Source organism: Limulus polyphemus, unplaced genomic scaffold, assembly GCF_000517525.1.
Source record: "Limulus polyphemus unplaced genomic scaffold, Limulus_polyphemus-2.1.2 Scaffold456, whole genome shotgun sequence".
NCBI classification, from domain to species: domain Eukaryota; kingdom Metazoa; phylum Arthropoda; class Merostomata; order Xiphosura; family Limulidae; genus Limulus; species Limulus polyphemus.
The window spans coordinates 164,213-182,662 of record NW_013666066.1 but is presented as its reverse complement, the minus strand read 5'-3'; the positions used below and the strand labels follow the sequence as shown (position 1 = coordinate 182,662).

At 30.5% G+C, this 18,450-nt stretch overlaps 2 protein-coding genes across 8 annotated transcripts in view; one reads left to right on the top strand and one right to left on the bottom strand.

Moving 5' to 3' along the window:
- The window catches only part of LOC106458396 (enhancer of mRNA-decapping protein 3-like), a 22,968-nt gene extending 22,103 nt beyond the window's left edge, over window positions 1-865 (top strand). For all 3 annotated transcript variants that reach the window (XM_013917906.2, XM_022384586.1, XM_022384588.1), the window contains exon 7: window positions 236-865. In XM_013917906.2, the coding sequence (XP_013773360.1) occupies window positions 236-585 (350 nt within the window). In that variant the 3' untranslated portion in view covers window positions 586-865. The remainder of the gene's footprint in view (window positions 1-235) is intronic.
- The window catches only part of LOC106458403 (galactose-1-phosphate uridylyltransferase-like), a 38,780-nt gene that overhangs the window by 6,215 nt on the left and 14,115 nt on the right, over window positions 1-18,450 (bottom strand). For 3 of the 5 annotated variants that reach the window (XM_013917911.2, XM_022384590.1, XM_022384589.1), the window contains 9 exons: window positions 17,894-17,969; window positions 17,321-17,499; window positions 15,477-15,533; window positions 13,955-14,077; window positions 11,556-11,688; window positions 11,055-11,138; window positions 7,715-7,869; window positions 6,722-6,776; window positions 1,253-1,907 (listed from right to left, as the gene is read on the bottom strand). In XM_013917911.2, coding sequence (XP_013773365.2) covers window positions 1,891-1,907; window positions 6,722-6,776; window positions 7,715-7,869; window positions 11,055-11,138; window positions 11,556-11,688; window positions 13,955-14,077; window positions 15,477-15,533; window positions 17,321-17,499; window positions 17,894-17,969 — 879 coding nt within the window. In that variant the 3' untranslated portion in view covers window positions 1,253-1,890. Of the gene's footprint in view, window positions 1-429; window positions 565-1,252; window positions 1,908-6,721; window positions 6,777-7,714; window positions 7,870-11,054; window positions 11,139-11,555; window positions 11,689-13,954; window positions 14,078-15,476; window positions 15,534-17,320; window positions 17,500-17,893; window positions 17,970-18,450 lie in introns of those variants that run through there. The other 2 variants (XR_002610367.1, XR_002610368.1) reach the window with 2 other exon arrangements.

Below are 18,450 nucleotides of genomic sequence, written 5' to 3'. Positions count from 1 at the left end.
CGGCCTATCTATGGCCTTCAAAAAGTTGACAACTCTACATGTTTCGACGCTACAATATCATCCTCAGGATTCCGTTTAACGTTGAATATTATTTATGATTTTATTTACATTTTTTGATTTCTTTCAGGCCTGCTTCCAAAAACAGTGTACGTTATTCTGGTAGATATTGATTAACAACTCGAGACTTCTATAGAACATAATGTGTCTTTTATTTACACTTCTTGATTTCTTCCAGACCTGCTTCCAAAGACAGTTGACATTATTCTGGTAGCTATTGATGAACAACTTGAGACTTATGAAGTTAAAATAGACCAACACTGGTACAACTCTTCTCATCAATGGGCCAGCCATTGTAAAGCACCACTGCTACTGCTGGACCCACCTCCTGAGGCTAAAACAATTTCGGACTTTGAACCTAAGTGGATTCTTGTTACCGTACTTCCATCTGCCTTTCCCAGCAGCAATGCTAGCCTTTATCTGTGTGATTTAGGGCTACCAGGAGAAGTATTTAGTGATGTTGGCATACGTTATGCTTCACCATTTGGGTCAAAATTTGTCATTCCACTGTATAACAAGGATAGTTAAAACAGCCACTGAAGTTTACTCTTTAAATGTTAAGAAAGACTTGAAAATTATTCAAGAAGTGATTGTTTTTTTTTATTGTAATGACAACTAAATGAGTTTCAAAGCTTTTACATACTATATATCAAGTCAAACTCTTTCCATAGCATCATCAGAATATAACTAACAACATAATTGTACTAACTCTTTTAAGAGCTAAAAATGAATAAACTGTTGCATAATATTGTGCACAGAAACTATTAGTTTTTTTTAAACATAAGTTTGAAAAGGGTATGTGTTAGTAAGAAAAAAATGCACATATTTTCATGTTAAAAGGAAAAAATATTATCCTTTTATATTTTTTGTCATATGAGTAAGTGTATACTCACTTGCATGGACTACTACTTATAAATGTAAATTAACAAAAAAAGAATTACAAGAAATTATAATCAAGTAATAAATAAAAAATTCATCTTTGCAGGATTATGTTAGAATATCTTTTCTAGAGAAACCAGCACACAGTATTTTCCTAAAATGTTAAAAACTCAAACATAAATACTTCATGGCTTTTGCAGGTTGAAAACTTTCTCAAAAGCTAAATTAGAAACATAAAAAAAAACGGAGGTTATCTGTAGATTTACTTAGTTTTTCCTTTTTTATATTCTGTAGTAAGTCAAAACAAATAAGTCATAACAGTTTGACTGCCATATCTACTGAAGAATAAAACTGACAACAAAAACTTTCAATATTCAATTTAATACATGTCGGATAAGTTAAATTAGGCTTAGCTCTCTTTTAATGAGTGTTTTAAGTTTGTAGCCACAATAATGTTATATCCAGTATGAGATTTTTAAGTTAAATTAATAGTTTTTGTCTTGCTTTGGTCTGTTAGTGTTTGGTGGAGTCTTGTAGCATGCCTGGAAATTAGCTGATAAATTGAATATTGTAAATTTGTTCTATACTTGTTGAAAAAATGCCATTTACTTGCATTCATCATGTCCAAGCCCAAACAAAATTTTCTATATTTAGTACATATGTACTCATGAACATATAATAATGTAAATAGTTTCATTACTGACTGTTATTTACCCTGGTAGGTCAGGAGTAAGTTTAAGGACTTACAATGTTAAAATCCAGGGTTTGATAGTCCATTGTGTAGCTTTGTACTAAAAAGCAACAAGAAAACTGTCATTTGTTATAAAATCTCACTTACTCATCAGCATTCATGATGTTATTGTTCTGTAGAATTCTATGTTTTATCCAGTACTTGGGGATGAGAACTTCCTGCCCATCAATGGATTTTGGACTTTTTGATATTGCCTGGGGTTGTTAACATTCACAATAATCTGGGGAGAAAGTTATTTTGGGGTGTTAAGCTTCATATTCTGATTCTGCACAACAACATCAAATTCATTGTTTTAATATCTTGTGTATAACTACCTCAATTTTTGACTGATCAGAATCTAATTAGTACATTCCAATCTTACAAAATGGCATGTTTATAGAATCTTTTTTTTCACATGAAAAATTATTTGAAAATTTTCATGTTAGTTTAATTTAAAGATGGAATGAATTTCATAGAATAGCAAAAGTATTGACACAGCATTAAATTAAAAAAATATATTCAAGAGACATTTCAAGCTACAACTATTTATGAGGCTTAACAGGGTTAGAGAAGTTGAAAGTTTGGTCAGAAAAATTGGGTAAGACTTGTTGGGAAATGAATTAGAAATTAAATGTGTTTGTTGGGAGTAAATTGCAAGTGATGAAGTCAAAATTACGGGAAATTAATTAAAAAGGTTGATTTATTAGAATACGCAACAAACTTATGAAGTATACATAACCAGGCTGTTCTTCCTATTGACACATGGATCTACTAAAAAGTACTTTTGACTAACTGTTAAATTTTAGGGTATCATAGCTATCAAATATGAAAAAAAAAGACAGTAGAGTGCACCAGAGAGCTATTGATTTTCTAAATATTTTTTGGAAGCATGCTCCTGGAAGTCTTGGACTCAAAATATTTCAGAATTTTTTTTCCCCCTTTTGCTCATTCTCATCTCTGAATATTGCCATTTCATCAAAATTAAAAATAACCAGTTATAAACTAACTGTTACAAACTTTGGTGCCTTTGTTAGGTGATCATGTATATTTCACATACAATGTTTCTTGTTACAGTTTGATCTTGTTACTCATAAAACTCAATTTAATCTCTTTACGCTCACGTGAATTTTTAAAAGTAACATATTTCTATAAGATGTGTTGTTTGTCTTTGAGAACAAAATATTATTGTTCAATGTGCTACATGTATTTCATTTAATCATTTGAAACACTGAATGTGCATATCTGTATAAAACTTTCAACAAACTGCTGTGTAACAAAGAATGGCAGTTGTACTACACATCTATTTTTATTTTGCCCAATTAAATGCCATTCCACTGGCCTTGTTAAGTTCCGGAGTCTTTTTTTTTTCACACAAGTTTTGTAACTCAAACATTTAATATTATAATATAAGACTAATATTCCTCTTTCATGATTTTGTTACAGAATTTCATAAGTTATTGTAAGTCTCTTGTAGTGTTCTATGATTTGATCTTGTATACCCGTCATAAAGAATTATAGTGATCATACTAATGGTGGGAAGCTTTATCATTTAGAAGATGCAAGTAACGACTTCAAAATTTCTCCTTGAGTGTAATTTCCACTTATCTTTGGTAATGTTTTATTTTTATCAGTTAATAAAGCATTTTCTCTTTTATTATCCAAACTTTTTTTTTAAGAATGATGCTGTTAAAGCTTCCAAGAACCACAATATATAATTCAACAATGATTTTGTTACTTGCGATATCACGAATTGTTCCACCAGTAGTAATTTCAGTGGTGTGTAGTTGTATGTGATGGAAACATAATCAAACTTGCACATCACTACTACCATACGCTATAAATGAAATTTCTGTCGATTGAATAAGAAAAGGCTCTATTTTGACATTATACCAGTTTTATATTGCCCTTCATGAATAACAGCCATCAAATGAACTTATAGTTTATTGTTAATAGTAGAATCATTGGAAGGTTGAGGGTTTCGCATTAAGGTTGTAATGACACAGTGTTGAATTAAAAGAAGTATTTAAGATATGTTATAAGCAGTAACTCTTTATGAGGCTTAACAGTTTTGTATAAATAAATGATTTTTATTGTGATTATTCAAACTCAAGCATGGAAGAAGTCAAATATTTCTTATGCATGCAAGGTTATTGTCCTGTGACGGTTCTAAGAAAAGTCAGTGTAAAAATTAAATGGCATCTCTAAAAATATTGTTTGTGTGCGAGTTTATCGTACTCTGTGCTAACTACCGCTTCCAACTTTTCATTTATATTTTTTGTTGGTTAGTTCTGTCTGTAGGTGAAAATAAGAAAAAAATTTAAAACTGTAATGTATATCATGAAAATTAAATGTTTTGAGTTTAATTCTTTTATTATGAATTTGAAGTGAAGCATATTAAAAAAAACATTTACATTTTGTTATGTATGTAACAGTACAAAGAGATCAGCTTAATTTTTTATTGATTTCTCAAAATGCTCCTCATGTTTGTAGATTTAAACACTTCATTAGAAGTTTAGAATATTATAAAAAAACAGTTTAACAATGAAAAAATCCAATTGAATCAACTGTAGTTTCATTTTGACCAAAATTTTGCATTTTGGTGGAAGGAATTTGAGGCCCAGTTTATTCCTGGATTGGCCAGATGTAACTAAAGTAGGTTTCACTCATTTATTGTGGAAGCTGTGTTTATTCCCTGTTAAAAACTATTATTATTATTGGTTATTTTGTTCTAGTGTTGTGCATTTTGCTACATAGTTGCAAAACCACTAAAACAGGTTACCTCTTCTGTCTCAGCTTGGCTATGGCCCTGGATGTAATTTTATCTATCTGCTCTTTTGTGGAACTAAAAATGGAGTTGGCTTGGTGGAAGAAAACCAAAGAGCTACTCATGCATATTATGAATACAGTAACAGTGATCTTGACAAACAATTTAATAATGGATAGATCATCATGGCTGAATGGATTTTTTTAATTTGTGAAATAAGTTGACCTCATAACTTTGCAACACACTAAATGATCATGAAAACATACTCTAGTTATAAAGAACTGTAAAAATTTAAACAACGAAAATAGTGGAAGTATTTAAATAGATTATTAACACCCCACATAAAGAGTCTGGTTCACCTTCGTCATTTTTCTGTTAAAGAGACTTGTTACTTCACTATCACTCTCATCTTATTGGTGGTTTTATGCTTTGAGGCTAGATGGTATGCTTAAGTGATTTCTTTTTAGTTAAAAAAAATGTGTATTGTTAACTTTTCAACAATTTAACAAAATCATATTGTATATCTAAATATCACAATTAATAAATGTAATTGTGGTTTTAAAAATGTACCATTTGATAACTTTGAAAAATGAATTGCATAAATGCACATGAATTATTTTCATTTTATTTAAATAAAAGCATTTCCAAGAATCAAAACGTTTTGTTTTGTAATTGCCCAAAATCATGAGACTTGTACATCCTACATATTTAGTATCATAATATACATGCGATAATGTAAGACCAGATAATTATCATTATCTAATAAAGCAAACACATATGAAATGTGAAAAAGATTTGTTAACTAAATTTGGAGAAATACTCTGCAGTATTTTCTTAAAGAATCAAAGTTATGTATAAGTTTAAATGTTTTTTAATGACATTTAGGTTACAGCTCATATTTTAAAACTACGATAAGTGTTTTGAGTAAAGTAAAAGAAAAAATAAACTTTCGACCAACGGAAAAGTATTAGAAATCCCAACTTTAAATAACTTAGAATAATAATATTGCATGATAAGTGGAATTTGTAGGTTCCATTACATAAATACAAGATACAATAATTGAAAAAAAAATTGTTAAAATATTTTCCATGTTATTAAAGGAATGTTCAAAAAATGTTTTTTTTATATGCATTCTAAACAAATCGTTCTGATGCACTTAAAGACAATGTAACCTTTATGTAGTAATTTAATCTATTTATTCATACACATGTAAAAAACAAACAAGGGTTCTATTTTCAACACTGACACTCACTGTATATACTCGATCATCACAAAATTTACAGACTAGAGTCTTTACTTTGTGGCATATAAAGTAAAATTTGGTGAAGCGTTTTTTTAAAATGGAATAAAAAATGTTATAGCATTGATGGCTTTTTTTTTATTCTTTGTACTATTTTCTTCTTCTTTAATGCTCAATGAAAACTAAAATGCTTTGAATAATATTCCAGGTAAATTCCCCTACATGGTCTTTACTCGCAAGTGAAACATTAATTAAATCATTTTTTTATTGAGATTTTTTGACAACAGACTTGTCAGACTTAAAACTTTTGACTTAACATACATGATACCAGAAAATACAGTACATATAAAACTTGTGTTTACAAAAATATTTTTTTTTACATATGTAGGACAACAAAAGAGAATGGTTTATGATGCTCATAAGCAGTATGTCAACCAGTATTCAAAGTTACATGAGGAAGTGTCTTCATGAAAAGCAACATGATTAATACATTTCATGATTCTGAGTAGTTTAAGGTTAATTTTCCATTTTATTATCATTATTTCATTGAATTTCAATAACCATGAAATGTTTAAAATCATTACATTATTAAGTAGTGATAATTTTTAACCCCAAAATTATGCATGTTATTTCCATGTTCATTCACTCTTGATATAATAGCTTTATGGTATATATTATTACATGAACTGATCAAATCCTTCTTTGTTTTCTTGTAATTCTAACACTTGCTACAATAACTTAAGTTTTGAAAAACTGAAGTCTTCTTTTGGTAAAATATTCAATATGTGCAGACGATTTTATAAGATTATTGAAAAATGAAAACAAAGAATTGAAAACAGTACTTTTGCAAAATCAATTCTAAAATTACAAAATGCCAAAAGAACAAATGTTGAATATTAAAGAACTGTGCTTTCATTTTGATAGAAAAAGTGGATAATCTCATTGAAAAAATTTTTAATTAAATACATTTTAGTACTAGTTACGTGTATTAAATTAAACATACATTACACATAAAATTAAGTCGATGACAGCACATTTCAGAAAAATTTACCACTGTTGTATTCCATGAAATGAACTTCTGGAAGCTCACGTAATTTTGCCGCTGCCTACAAATGAAATAAAAAATTTCAACTAAAAACAATTTTTTTTTGTCACTAGAAATGATTTTGATTTTATCATACTTGGTTCAAAGAGTAGCTCATATTGTATGCTACAACTCCCAAATTCTAATGCTTGTGTCATAAACACTGTATTTTGTCTTGTATGTATTTTGGGACACTGATTGCAAAGTCGAATACATCTTTCTTTTCAACCCTTTGTAAAGTTTATTTCAGATGATTTGAACTTTAATAATACAATGTCTGTCTCTTTAGTTTGTCTAAAAAAAGAGTATTTACAGGAGTACGTTAGGTACAGTTTCTAAACTAATTCAAAAACTGAAAACCTCACTCAAAAATGCATAAAAATCAAATAAGCGGAGCAAGACTGAAGTTAATCCAAAAAGGGTTTAGTCACATAAAATAAAATGTATGAAGATAAAGTATTAGGTCTTGATTGTAGATTTCTGTGTATTACATTTGCTTTAGAAGATTTTGGATGATGTTACAAGCTGTTGGTGCAGATCCTCATAAGGTCAGATTGGTTAAATTATATACCTGAAATATCTTTCTACTAAATACTATTATATACAATGTGGTTCTCACTTACATTTGTTGTAGTCACACACTGTTGAGCTTGATGTTACATTTTATAACAAAGACAACTATAAAGCTAAACATTCTCACATTACTCGCCTGTTCTGATGTTAAATCTCATTAAATTTGATCTAGTACTTTAGAACTAAGAACGGTATAAAGCTACACATTCTCACGTGTTCTGACATTAAAACTCGGGTTGAATTTGATTTAGTATTTCAGAACCAAGAACACTATAAAGCTAATCATTCTCACATTACTCACCTGTTCTGATGTTAAATCTCATTGGGCTTGAGTTACCACTTCAGAACCAAGAACACTATAAAGCTATATGTTCTCATATTACTCACCTGTTCTGACGTTAAATCTCGTTGAGCTTGAGCTAGCATCTCGTAACCCACCATGAACTTTTTCACTGTTGCTGACCTTAGTAACGGAGGAAGATAATGGGCATGTAACTGCCAGTGGGAGTTTTCAATGTGTTCCATATCACCAGTTGGGGCTCCTAATTCAGTAAATAGTTTCTTTAGTTCCAACAAGCACGAAGTATTCTTCATCACAAAATGATACTATAATATGTGTATTTGTAAAATTAAGAATTACATTACTATATAATTTCAACTTTGCTTTAGTTCATTTAAATAAAAAGATGTGTATATGATTGAATTTTACAGCATCAATTGTGATCTTTGATTTATTATAATTTATGATTTTGTTAACATTAAATATCTTATATTTTGTAGTTTTCATTTTGTTTCACAAATATTTAACCCTAAAATTGAGAGATGATCTTAAAGAAATTTGTGGCTGTTCTGGTCATCACAATACCCAGCAAATGATAAAAAGCACTAAACTTGCCTTTCAACAATAGTATCAGAACTTTCAAACAATACAACCCTTGTGTTCATCAATTCGTATCTTGAAGGGAAATATTCATTTGAACATGAGTTCTTCCTCTTCTGTTTGTGGTAAAATTGTGGTGGAAGTCCATTGCCTTTTGCAAGGTAATTTACTTAGAAAAGATCTAATTTTAGTGCTAAGCTTGTCAGTATAAACTGGGAGAATGTCTGATAGTCATATTTACCCTAGACTCAGTTACAAGTGTGACATCAAAAGGTGTATTTTTACTCAGAAGTTATTATTTGCATAAAATTCAAAAGTTGTGGATGAAGTCATGATGAGGTACCTGTTGAAATTAGAGATCAGAAAAGTGAATTTATCTGAAAACCTAATAATATAATCAAAAGAGGACAAGACAATTTTAAAGTGGAAGGAATGGTAAGAATAAGAGACTTTGTTCTCATTGTAAACATTTGTCTTAGATCATTCAGTGATTGTATGACTTAGACATGATTTTTGTGCATGTGTCAAGCCTTGAACGAAACTCACCCTTACATGTATTAAAATGTATGCACTAGTCTATGATGCAATAAGAATTACACTGTAGCCCCCCCTCTATGTGCAGTAATCCCTGTGAGTACGCTGAGTATACCAAAGGCTCATTCTTGAAGAGCAAAAGAAACACTTGAAGTGGGGGAAGGAAGAGTGGGTAGTTTTATAGAGAGGTGAGTATCTGTCTGATGTACAATTTGAGGTAAGGAAAATATTAACTTCAGAAACAGTGCCACACCTATCCACAGAAAGGAGAGCTAGAATCTCACATTAATAGGGTGGTGGAGGGGCCAGTGTAGATAAAAGAAATGAGCTCCTTTCTGAAAATATAGCAACAACAAGGAAAAACACATGAAACGTGTCACCAACTCTGGGGGGGGGGGCAATACTCGTTGTGAACCTACATCCGTCTTATATAGGGAACACTCTTCACTCAAAAAAGGCTGGTAGAGCAAAAGGTACTGTCAAAATAACCTCAGTGGTGCTAAAGAGTTGGGAAGAGTGTAAAGACTGCTTAATTGGCCAGTACATTTCAGGTGGTAGTAAGAAAATGGATGTGTATTGTAGCTAAGGCAATAAGTCAGGCCGTAAAGTATGTGAGAAACACTTACTAGAATAAGCAGGTGCAGGGAGCAATCATCTGCATCTGAGATGAACACAAGACCAATTTAGCTGGCATAATAATAAAGAATGGTCTGGTCTAGCGTAGGTGCTAGCCTGTTCTACACTTCCAGGTAAACAACCCAGCCCTATTTTCAAATGAGGGGTGCATCCATTCATTCTCATACCAATGGGATTATACTAACTCAAAGATGAACTCTTTGTATCAACCTCCCCAGCAGCTTGGGACTGGAGAAGCAAGGGTTCTCCAATTCCATTAGTAGAAATGGAAGGGAGGATGTCACACAGGAAAGAACACCAAACAGATGCATAGACCATACAGGAATAATCTCATCTGCATAAGGTCTCACGCTAATAGACTGTGCAATGAATAGGAACAGCAGGCATTAGCCAGATGTGAGGGCAGGATCACACCCGGTGCTGTTTTTTTCCTGAAACATAGCCTGGGAGATAAAATATACATATTGCCAAAGCGGTCTTGTAGAAAACCCCATCTTCACAGTGGGTAGATGGACGTAACCCTGTTCGTTATCTCCTGCTCAATGCAGATTTCAGGAGAGAGAGAGAAGAAATCCCTAAGAGACAGCACTGGCCATTTTGTGGGTTCCATTATTTTCAGTATATAGGTACATAGAAATAATATGGTGGTTGTAGGAGTCGCAAAAAACAACAACAAATCTCCTTCTTAGAGCCTTTGTGAAGATAGAGAATGGTTATTGGAGGGTTATGAAAACCAGAGGCAGATTGAACTGCAATGTGGCGTCAGTAATGTGACACAAAGACGTTGGGGGACATCCACATCCTGCCTGCATAATTTCATCCAGACGACATCAATGACTAAAGGAAAGAGATGATATAAAATGACAGTCATGATGGGAGATAACATAAAAGAGATGACAGATAAACTCCACAACTCTGGTGTATCTCTTTTGTTTCATCAAGAATGAGCTCTTTATATACTCAATGTGCTCAAGGGGAGTACTGTGCATGAAGGATGTGTTGAAACCCTATTGGTGGAGGGCTACAATCTAATGCTGTTTGTGTGAAAGTCTAGCTTAGTACATGTTAATGTGTAATGGAACAAATCGTTCAATGCTTGACACATGTATACAAATTTTTCTGGCAATGGCACTAGGTAATAGCTCTATGTTGTGTGAAGAGATGAGTAGTATTTCTGAACATACACTTGTTTTAGTGCATCTTTTTTTTTTTGCTCTGAAACTTCTTGTAAAAAAAAACAAAACATTTTTATACTAAAAATAATACAATAGCCAGTCAAAAGGCACACTTAACCAACTTTCAAATGAAATTGATCCCAAGTTCATAAACAATTACCTACAAAAATTCATAATGTAGATCGTGAACTTGATTTAAACAAAGTGTAATGTCTGGTTTTTTAAACAGCAATATAGCAGTGTGCTTTCAAACATGTGAAACTACCAGGTGGATAAACCTCACGTTGAGGCGTTTATGATTCTTCCCAGAAAACTAAGTTATGTATGTATGTATGTGTGTGTGTGTGTGTATATGTTACATTATTATCATTCATACAATTTTAAAACAAACTTCAACCACACCTGTATTTTATGAATACACTTTAAGGTTATCACTGTAAGTAAATGCAAAAAATATCAGATATTTTTGATATTAAGTTCACTTTAGCAATATTTTACTCACCATGCCAACCCATAGAATAAGGAAATGAAACTTCAAACAGGTTATCATATTTTGTAAGCAGTCTTTTCATAATATCTGCCAAGCCTAGTAAATAAAGTAAAAATAATTATCATAAATAGTCAAAGTATACAATAAAAAACAATTTAAAATCAACTGATGCTCAATTCTAGTATATACTTTTAACTCCACAAAGGAAAATAGATGTAAAAGGTTTATCAAACTAATCTCTTGGGCCAGATGTTTAACTCTGCCCAGAGATGCTCATATTAATACTCCCTATTTTTTTTGTTTTATGACATTTATTTTACCTCAACTGTGTTATTTTTGGAATTCTTCATTTTTTAGAATTTCACACCTTAGCATATGCATTGAATAATCAGTGTCTGAACACATTTACTGTGTTATATCAAATAACAAATATATATTATACAGTTCACATCAGTCTAACAGTAACATACAGCTTAAAACTTTCACATAACACTCATTACATAAAGTACTTACTAGCCCTTTCTGTGTCATTTAGGTCGTAAAGCCTTTTAACGTGACGTCGTGGTAAAAGCATCGTTTCATAAGGCCACACTGCCCAGTAAGGAACTACTGCTATCCAGTGGTCATTATGTACAACACTACGTTCCTGTAAAATAAGCATGGCTGCTTTATCCCACTTATTTAACTTGCTAAAATTAGCAAAAAAGATTTGATATTTTTGGAGTTTTTTTTGTAGAAAAGTTAATAAGAAAGTGGCAAAAATATTTATAAAAAGTTATATTAATTTTTTACAGAAGTTTAAGTTATTTGAATGTGAAGAGGCATCAGTTTAGCTCTGAAATACTCTCTCCCAAATTATTTCTTAATATATAACAGCTATACACACATATACATATAAAATCTTTTATTTTTTTGATAATTAACAGGTTGCATATATTTATATATCATTTGGATCCACTAAATAAGTAGGTTCCAAACATGTTTCTGTTCATTTGATAAACTAGCAGAAATACCTGCCCTAATTCTTGCAATACCCATCTGCAGATGCAAGTTAACTGATTTGGATAATTCTTGCAATACCTTTCTCCAACTGCAAGTTTAACTCATTTGGATAATTCTTGCAATACCCTTCAACTGCAAGTTTAACTCATTTGGATAATTCTTGCAATACCCTTCTCCAACTGCAAGTTTAACTCATTTGGATAATTCTTGCAATACCCTTCTCCAACTGCAAGTTTAACTCATTTGGATAATTCTTGCAATACCCTTCTCCAGCTGCAAGTTTAACTCATTTGGATAATTCTTGCAATACCCTTCTCCAGCTGCAAGTTTAACTCATTTGGATAATTCTTGCAATACCCTTCTACAGCTGCAAATTCAACTCATTTGGATAATTCTTGCAATACCCTTCTACAGCTGCAAGTTTAACTCATATGGATAATTCTTGCAATACTCTTCTCCAGCTGCAAGGATATGTTTACAAAAGATGAATTATTTGAGTGGATATTTCAAGTTATCCAAATGAGTTAAATTTGCAGCTGGAGATGGGTATTACAAGTTATCCAAATGAGTTAAACTTGCAACTGGAGATGGGTATCACAAGTTATCCAAATGAGTTAAACTTGCAGCTAGAGAAGGGTATCACAAAAATTATTGAAATCAGTTAACTTGCAGCTGTAGAAAAGTATTGCAAGAATTATCCAAATGAGTTAATTTCAAATCGTTGTAAATGTTTTTTTTTCTTCTCTGAATCTTGTGACAACTAGTTTATCTTTGGCATGCTACTCTTCGTGAAGTAGTTATAGTTGGCTTATATGATGATCTGTAAGAAAACACACAAGTTCTCATGTAAAAGTTATATCAGCACTGGTGAGTTATATTAAAAATCTATGGGAATATATGATTTTAATATTGGGTGAAAGAAATTCTAGTCAAATTTTTGATGGTTTCAAATATAATGATGCTCTTGTTTTAAAATAACATTTAAGCAGTTTGTTTGCTAGAATATTTGAACAAGCAGTGCAGTGTTTTGGCATCAAATGTAATTACAAGATACAAAATGATGCACATCCAGCAACAGAAGCCAAGCATTAGACATTAGCCATCCAAAAATTGTATCTTTCCAATAGAAACTGCTCAAGAGAAAGGTAATGTAGTAAAAATAACAGCAAAAAAATGCAATATCGTGTAAGACAGCCCAGATATCCAGCATGGTTTTCTATATGACGACTTCAACAGCAGGACAAGAAAATGATGAGTAGTAAAAAAAGTATGAAGGTCTTTATGAACATATAAAATTCTCAAATGATAATAACTTTATAAATATCTAACAACGTAAAATCTAGCTCATGATGATGCTATAAAGAAAAAGGATAAAATGCTTTATTGCTAATTTGAAAACAACTACATGTATACCACTTCTTTTGAAATTATTATCTCCTCATTCAGTGAGTTAAATTTCACCTACAAACTAGTTTTTAGAATATAATTTAAATTAGAAAAATCGAACTTTTCCACAATTTTTTTTCTGCAAGGTTAGTTTAGTTGACTTGTGATGAAATACAGAATGATACAATTTTTTAGAAAACATAAGTCCATGTACCACTCTGTACATAAATTAAGCTTCCTTTGCTTTTTCTCAAAAACACGTTTTAAGATGAATGATTATGAACTTTAAATTTATACAGAATAACTAACTGGAAATGTCAAAATAATATTAACTCTGCTTACAAACATGGAAGGATTATGTTTCTTTCAGAAAAATTTCAGTTACTTTTGTTTTCTAAAAAAAAAAGGATTTTTTTTTCTTAAGTTTACTTTACAAAAGCTTTAATGATATAATATTTCTCCAAAAACTGTTTCTTAACAGAATCCAGTATATAAATATAAGTTAAATAAAAACACTGAATAACCTGCATTTCAAGTTCCTGATTCACATAATCAATTAACATTGGGACTCCATGTTTTCTGTAGTAATCTTTTTGTGAGCGATCTTCAATACGAGCCTCATTTGGTAGAAAAGAACTTGCCCAAATCTTGAAAGCAGAAAAAAAGCCTTTTCAAAGTTAAAAAATCAGAAGTAATAATAATACAAAAAACATTTACTAAATGCTTATGTTTAATAATATCCACATAAGAGTACATCTAAAAAAAAGGGTCAAATTGTTTCCCCCATAAAATCACTAATATTGTTCATGAAGTTATCATACATCAATCCAATGTAGACTTTATACACTTTCTGATTTTATATTTTATGATTAAAGGCAAATTTGTAAATTTTAATGAAAATATAAACCTGTATGGCTAAAAAGCTTTCAAGCATCCAGGCTTACTTTAAGTTCTGGCTTCAGATAAGTAATCATCATGGATTCTTAGTTTACAAAGCTGTTGTAATCACCTTAAACTGTTCTAGCTTTATTATGGTTTTCGATGCAGAGAGAAAATGCTTTCTTATGAAAGTCCTATTTATACACAAACAAAGATGAGCAGCAACATGTATGGTCTTAATAGATAAGTATCATTTTAAAAGTACAGATTTCATTACTTTAAACCACTGAGGAGAAAGCAGTTTACGGTTGCTCTAATTTTAAAATTTTACATTAATTTTTAATTAGAGTTTAGTGTGGTAAATTTAAAGTCTTCACTATATTAAGAAAGTTCTGGAAAGGTACTCTTAACTATATAAAGAAAATTACCTAAAGCCCTTTTAAATAAATTTTATATTTTTTATGTCAAGAGCATGCAGAGCTTTGCAGCACTTGATGATTTAATAGTTAGCCAGGATCGAGACACATTCATATATGTTTCACCCGATAAACTACAAGTTAGTGCCATTCTACAAAGTAAACATTACTTTATAATAAGCACTCTGAATAAATGAAGTTACTTAACACATAACAGAGAATTCAAGTATTGCATTTAGATATTCAAGTGTGTAATTATTTTATTCAGAACTTAATTACATTGTTTTGTTATTAACATTGTAGCATTCATATACTTTAAAAAGCTTTAATGTAGCCAACATATTTTTTTGTTCTACAATACATACAAATACAGAGTATACTATAAAGGTCATTATGAACATATAAAATTCTCAAATTATAATAACTTGACAAATATCTAACAACCTAAAACCCAGCTCATAATGATGTTATGTAGAAAAAGCGTTAAAACGTTTTATTGCTAAGTGGAAAGCAACTACATGTATATGACTTTTTGGAAACGATTATCTCACTCATTAACCTCAATTTACATACAAAATTCTAAAAGATCTATTTAAATATATATAAATGTATACCTTTAACCTGCAACAAAATAAATCAAAAATGACACTTATTCATTCTTAATATCTTTTGAGAAGATTAATCCAGAAAAAAACATTTGTTCTTTTTTAACACAACAACACACGTTAATCTATAAAAAATCTAAGCTTACCTGACAGTGTGGATGGGGATTAGAGCAACCCATTATTTCTCCTTTGTTTTCAAAAATCTAGAAAGCAGAAAAAATTATCCTATAATTCTTATAATCATTAGCTTTTACTGTACATGCAGAAGAAAGTAACTTAAACCTTTATGGTACGTAATTTATACTGGTAGTAAATATACTTACAATGTAAATGTTAGTCACTTAACAAGCTTCACTTTTTTAAACTTCAAATTTACATATGCTCAATACATTGAATTTAAAATAGTGATTTAAATAAGCAAATACTCCAAGCCTCTAAAATTGCTTTCTTTTTTCAGGTCTTTCAGATGTGGGTCACACCCTTTTATTGTTAAAACTACAGGCACTAGCCTATTAAATTGATTAAATAATTTAAAATTTTTTCAATGCTCTCCATTCTCCAGCACCTGAGAGATTCCAACAAGATGCACGAAACTGTAAAAAAGCATTTCAAGGCATATCCAATAATGTCTGAATTGCAGTCGCAACCTTAAGCTTGTCCCGTAAGATTTACTACATTGATCAGTAATTCAAGACTGTTTCCATGGATACTTGTTTGTTTTAACATTACTCATGACTTTTGTGCTCCTACAGATGTTTTATAGAAGTGGAAACTTGTGACAACTTGAATTTAACCTTCATATACTTTACATTGGTTTTTATGATGAGAATATTATTATGTACTAGGGGATAAACTTACAAAAACTAAGGTTTTTGGAAAATCTGTATTAATAACACATCTGTAAATGAATTACATTTGGGACTCAAATGTTAGTATAACTAAAAACAGAAATTATATTCTTATCAAAACATCTTACATAAAAGTGTTTTGATTACTCTGTTCAAAATTTTAAGTCAAATTTAACTTGCATATGTTTAATAAACTTCTAAAGTCATGAATAAGTAATGTCAAAAAAGGACTCACAAAAACTGTTCAAAAACTAATAAACACATTAAGCTTTGAATATATTATTTGCTTACAACCTTACGTGACATGAGCCGTAAAACCAACTTTCAGCTAGTAGCAAGATCAAACTCTGTATAGACTTAAGTAAATAAAAATAAGATGTGTAATTACACTTTTTACTAAGTAAATATATATATATATATATATATATAATTCAAAGCACATCCATAAGCTAATCATATATATATCCTAGCAGCGATACTGATGATACATACCACAAGTGAGACTTATTACGGTGCAAGTTCTTTGAAATTTCAGTTAGTTTTGTGAGATATATCTTCAATAGATGTGAAATAGTAGCCAGCTTTTTGACAACTTAATCCATTAGCTTTTAAAAGACATCACATTAAGACTAACTAACTGATATATGCATGTATAAATTGAAAAACATTTCAATGTAAATTAATATACAATATCTTTAGACTTTTGTGGAAAACATAATTGTTTTTATCATATAATTACTGTATAACTGGTTTTTTAAATCAATTCCATCTTTTCTTTTCATCATAGCCTTTCACACAATTTTAAATAGCACTTGGTCAAATGTAAAATTATAGGTAAACTCCATTTAACGTTCAAACTGTCAAACCAAAAGATAAAAAAACAACAACAAAAAACTGCAGACACAAACAAACAGGTTTAATGTCAAACTATAAACCTTTTAAAATCAAAAATATTTTATGTTTTAAAGAATGTAAATTTTGTTTGCATATTTTTTTTCCCTTCAAGCTTAAACACGCACTGTAAATTGATGCATTGTTTATATATTGACAAACAGTATAATTATCATTATGTAGTATTACAGTTCAGAATCAATCAGTTCATTAAAACATGAAGTAAAGCCCATTTTTGAAGTTCACTCTACCTGAACCCATCTATACTTCTTCCCTAGCTCTAAAGTTCTTTCACTCCATTTGCGTATAACTTCATTTATTTCATACAAAGTCATCAGTGGTAAAGTGACATCAGACCTGGGATGAAAGCACATGACTTCACACACTCCACAAGCAGCTTCAGACCTGAATAATGGATGTTGGCTTGGACCTACAAATATCAAAATGTTTGTAAGGTTGTCTAATTCAAAGTTTTTGGTATCAATATTCAAGAAAGGAAGTTATGAATATTCATATTTATCTACAAAATTAAGTGTGTATTTCTTAGCTACATCTTACCATTATGAACACAAATCCTTCTAATTCAACAAAAAAAAAACTATTACCAAAAGTAGTTTTTTTTTATTATTTCCAAACAAAGTACAAGAAATGTCAACTCACATAGAAACTATTTTGCTATGAAAAAGTATATGATACAATTTTTTGAAAATTTCAAATATATTTCTTTAAAGGAATATTTTATAAGCATTATTTATGTAGCAAACTTTAAAACAGAAATTTTATTGTGAAACATTAAAAATTGACATAAGTGACTTTGCCTTTACCTGGATCAGGAACATCCTCTAAAAGTGCCGGGAAGTCATTTTTAAAAGTAAAAGTATGTTTGTAATCAGGGTTAACCTAAACAAGAAGAAAAGTGAAAGGTCAATCTTAAATAACTATTTAGGAAAAGGACAAAATATAAGTAGTGTCATTCAAATTTGGTTATTTATATTCACAATAGTTTTTATATTTTTTTTCTTTCACTGCAGAACAATGTATTTTATATTTATTACTGGTTTGGTGAAAACTTATACAAGTCTTAGTTTTTGGTTAAAAATATACTGTTACGTCTCCGTTTGTTAATTAACTTTCTGTAACTTCGTTCCGACGAAACTTTAACGACACAGGTCCTTACTTAATAAAACTGGTTTATTCTTTCCGAATATAACTTTACGATACACTTAATTTCAACAATTGCGCTAAAACAAATGCTATAACAACGAACGTGCTCAATAACACTCTCTGACTACAGATCAATTACTCACTGTCTACACACACACATTAATCTCCCGTCACGTTGTCACCCTCTTTTATATACCAGACTACCCTATATCTAGTT